Source organism: Etheostoma cragini, unplaced genomic scaffold (assembly GCF_013103735.1).
Source record: "Etheostoma cragini isolate CJK2018 unplaced genomic scaffold, CSU_Ecrag_1.0 ScbMSFa_641, whole genome shotgun sequence".
Classification (NCBI taxonomy): Eukaryota; Metazoa; Chordata; class Actinopteri; order Perciformes; family Percidae; genus Etheostoma; species Etheostoma cragini.
The window spans coordinates 1-4,317 of record NW_023269252.1 but is presented as its reverse complement, the minus strand read 5'-3'; the positions used below and the strand labels follow the sequence as shown (position 1 = coordinate 4,317).

Here is a 4,317-nt window from a genome sequence, read left to right as displayed (position 1 = left end):
CAGGGACGTTGTAGAGCGTCCTCTGGTGGACAGACTATGCAACAACATCACTAACAGGGACGTTGTAGAGCGTCCTCTAGTGGACAGACTATGTAACAACATCACTAACAGGGACGTTGTAGAGCGTCCTCTAGTGGACAGACTATGCAACACCATCACTAACAGGGACGTTGTAGAGCGTCCTCTGGTGGACAGACTATGCAACAACATCACTAACAGGGACGTTGTAGAGCGTCCTCTGGTGGACAGACTATGTAACACCATCACTAACAGGGACGTTGTAGAGTGTCCTCTGGTGGACAGACTATGTAACACCATCACTAACAGGGACGTTGTAGAGCGTCCTCTGATGTATCGGGCTTACTACTCATAACTCATAAACTCGCTGATGGGTGAATAACAGCTCTCTCATAATTGGCGTAATGTGCCGGTGGGACAGATTAATTTTCGGGTGTATTTTCCAGCAGGCTCTCAGTCCACATTGTCCTCTGTTAATGAAGTCAGAGAGAGAGAGAGAGAGAGAGAGAGAGAGAGAGATAGAGACTCTATGTAGTTGAAGGTCTCTTGCTCTCGGCTGCAAAGGTCACTGATCGGCTCGGAGACACATCGACATCCACACGCTTCTTAATTAAGACTCAGTGTGTGAATGAGGTGGTGTCATTGACGACCTTTAGACTGTCGCCAGGCATGCTGGGATGTCTCCAAACGCCAGATACGCTGAGATGTCTCCAAACGCCAGGCATGCTGGGATGTCTCCAAACGCCAGATACGCTGGGATGTCTCCAAACGCCAGATACTCTGAGATGTCTCCAAACGCCAGGCACGCTGGGATGTCTCCAAACGCCAGATACGCTGGGATGTCTCCAAACGCCAGATACGCTGAGATGTCTCCAAACGCCAGATACGCTGGGATGTCTCCAAACGCCAGATACGCTGAGATGTCTCCAAACGCCAGATACGCTGAGATGTCTCCAAACGCCAGGCATGCTGGGATGTCTCCAAACGCCAGGCATGCTGGGATGCCTCTAACTCATCCACAGAGGGGGACAGAGTGAACTTGACTTGGGTCGGATCTCGATTCTCAGCCTCAAATGGATTTAACGTTCAGCCATTTTGAATTTTCAGGACTTTTTCAGAGATTCCTGAATGGTTTTTTTCCCGTTTGAGTCGCCCTTTAGTTTACAGTACATTTAAAAGACGGATGATAAGCTAGAACGACGTGTCCAACTAACGAAGTCATACCCTAATTAAAGGGCTTATATATAAGACATTATTATCACACAACAAGCTTTGCTTTTCATAAACTTAGACCAAAACAAGAAATCATTTCTGGTCTTTCTCAGACAGAAAACCAACACACTTATACTTCAATAAGAAACCACAACCCTAAATTACGGTGTGCGTATTAATCTCCGTATAACCCAAAGTACATGACCCCCCCTTCCAACTCCCAGAGTCCTTCTTCCCGTCCAGATGCAACGCTACCAGGTCTTTAAATGAAAATTTAAATTTTGAAATTTTTAATTACTATGAGTCCTTTTGGGGCTGAAAGCACCATCATCTGGCGGTGCCTGTAGCCGGCGCACCGTCACTTATTCACGGCTAAACGACTGCCGCTGTTAGCCAGCGTCCCGGAGCGCTGTAGCCAGCGTCCCAGCTACAGTAAATTTTTTTGTAATGTATTGTAATGAATCTGTAAATAAAGTTGATATTTTGTTGTATTCCCGGTCAGGTATCCAGGGCGTGGTGGAGGCCTACCAGGCCTGCCTCCCCAAGCTGCAGCTCTACGGCCCCACCAACATCGCCCCCATCATCCAGAAGGTGGCCAACACCGCCTCGCAGGAGGTCCACACCAAAGAGGCCATGGTGAGGGACACGGCTAATGTCTTTAACCCAATCACAAGCTCTGCTTCGTCCACATGGTTTTGTCCGAATGAAGTGATAAGGAATGAGAAATATAATATCGACTCAAAGCAAATACATACGGTCTCATCTGATTTTATCTTGATTGAGTCGGGGGGGTGCCCATGAAAAGGCGCCCTGATCAGTTGGGGGTTCGGTGCCTTGCTCAAGAGCACCTTGGTAGTGCCCATGTTATGTGATAAATAAACGCTGATGGAAACGTTATTGGCTGAATAAATAATGAGTTGCGATGAAGTTTTAGGTCATTTTATGGTTGCAACACGCCACAAAACAAAGAAGAAGAAGTTGTAGTTCATTCCCCCCAGTGTTTCCTCCCTGTCTACACACATGGGGGGGGGGGGGGACGGGACACAAACACAGATGGAAGTGGACGGACGAGGAGACGACAGACTTTCTGGATTCAATTTTTTCAATGTCTAATGTTTAATGTCGTTAACAACATGAGACAAAGGACAAGACAAATGTCTTTATATCGACAAAATAACACAACATGAGACAGGACAAGGCAAATGTCGTCATATGTCAACAAAATGAGACAAAAGACGGTACAAATGTCGTCCTATGTCAACAAATTGAGACAAAGGACAGGACTAATGTTGTCATATGTCAACAAAATGAGACAAAGGACAGGACAAATGTCTATATATCAACAATTTAACACAACATGAGACAAAGGACAAGGCAAATGTCGTCATATGTCAACAAAATTAGACAAAGGACAAGGCAAATGTCGTCATATGTCAACAAAATGAGACAAAGGACAGGACTAATGTCACGTGTCAACAAAATGAGACAAAGGACAGGACAAATGTCTATATATCAACAATTTAACAGAAAATGAGACAAATGTCTACAGTACAAACGTACTATATATCAACAATTTAACACAAAATGAGACAAAGGACAGGACAAATGTCTATATATCAACAATTTAACACAAAATGAGACAAAGGACAGGACAAATGTCTATATATCAACAATTTAACACAAAATGAGACAAATGTCTACAGTACAAATGTCTTTATATCCACAAAATAACTCAAATTGTCTGTCCCGCAGCAATACTTCATCCTGCTGATCCTGACGGACGGCGTCATCACCGACATGGCGGACACGAGGGAGGCTATCGTCCAGGCGTCCCACCTCCCCATGTCCGTCATCATCGTCGGGGTTGGGAGCGCCGACTTCAGCGACATGCAGATGCTGGACGGCGACGACGGGATTCTGCGATCGCTCAAAGGAGAGCCCGTCCTCCGGGACATCGTCCAGTTTGTCCCCTTCCGCAACTTCAAACACGTGAGTCTGTCGAAAGGACTTCGTAGAAAATAAAATGATTCCTCAGTTCAAAAGGGATGTTCGTTTGTCTTAAGAAGAGGAAAATTCTCTAAAACGTTGTCTTATTCTCCTATTGAGGAGTTCCTCAGGGCACCACTTTAGGTCCTCTATTGTTTCGTTGTTTTTGTTTAAATGTGAAAAAAAGCTTTAAAAGTTTGAATAAAAAACCCACAAAACTGTCGAAAGGCTCAGAAAATGTTAACAAATGTTGAAAAAGTGACAAAATCATCGGGGGAAAGACAAAAAAAGGGTCGACAAAGACAACCGTAACGTTGAAATTTTGACTCTGAAAAACTAAAATTGGCAGGTTGGCGGGGAGACAACACGAGGGTTAAAAACACAAAAGCACACGCACATCCATCCACTACACACATCCACACATTACACACATCCATCCATCTACACAGGACCATCCTCATTTTGTTTTATTTTGTCTGTATAAAGACATTTTGTCTCATGTTGTGTTATTTTGTCCAAATTAAGACATTTGTCCGTCCTTTGTCTCATTTTGTGTTACTTGTCCATATGACAACATTTTGTCTTATGTTGTATTATTTTGTCCAAATTAAGACATTTGTCTGTCCTTAGTTTCATTTTGTGTTATTTTGTCCATATGACAACATTTTGTCTTGTTATATTATTTTGTGTTACTTTGTTGAAATATAAAGACATTTTGTTCTAATTTTTTCTTGTTTTGTGTTATTATGCTGATATATAACAACATTTTGTCTCGTTTTGTGTTATTTTGTGTCATTCATTTGTTGTAAAGCACCTGCTGTGCAAATGAAGTGATTATCACAAACACTTCTAACTGTTGTCCGGGGTCTAAAATAAGAAGTACGAGCAGCAGATGGTGAGTTAATATGAAAGACGATATGTTCTGTATTTATAACTCAGCGTGACCCGAAAATATCAAAACCGTTAATGACTGTGAAAGCAAGAAGAAGAGAAGACGTAACGTGAATAAGACCCGAGCATATTGGAAGTGGAGGAGGACGAGTGTGTGAAGTTATTGAAGAAATTAGTTTTTCACCCGCTAGGAAGGAAGAAGGGAGGGGG

General features: G+C 43.2%; 1 protein-coding gene across 1 annotated transcript; it reads left to right on the top strand.

Moving 5' to 3' along the window:
• Positions 1 to 1,430: 1,430 nt before the first annotated feature.
• On the top strand, positions 1,431 to 3,219 carry LOC117941376 (copine-4-like; the record flags this gene model as incomplete). Its single annotated transcript, XM_034866421.1, has 3 exons — positions 1,431 to 1,488; positions 1,733 to 1,866; positions 2,983 to 3,219. Coding segments are annotated over exons 1-3 (429 nt in total), but the record flags the coding sequence as incomplete, so codon positions are not given.
• Positions 3,220 to 4,317: the final 1,098 nt, after the last annotated feature.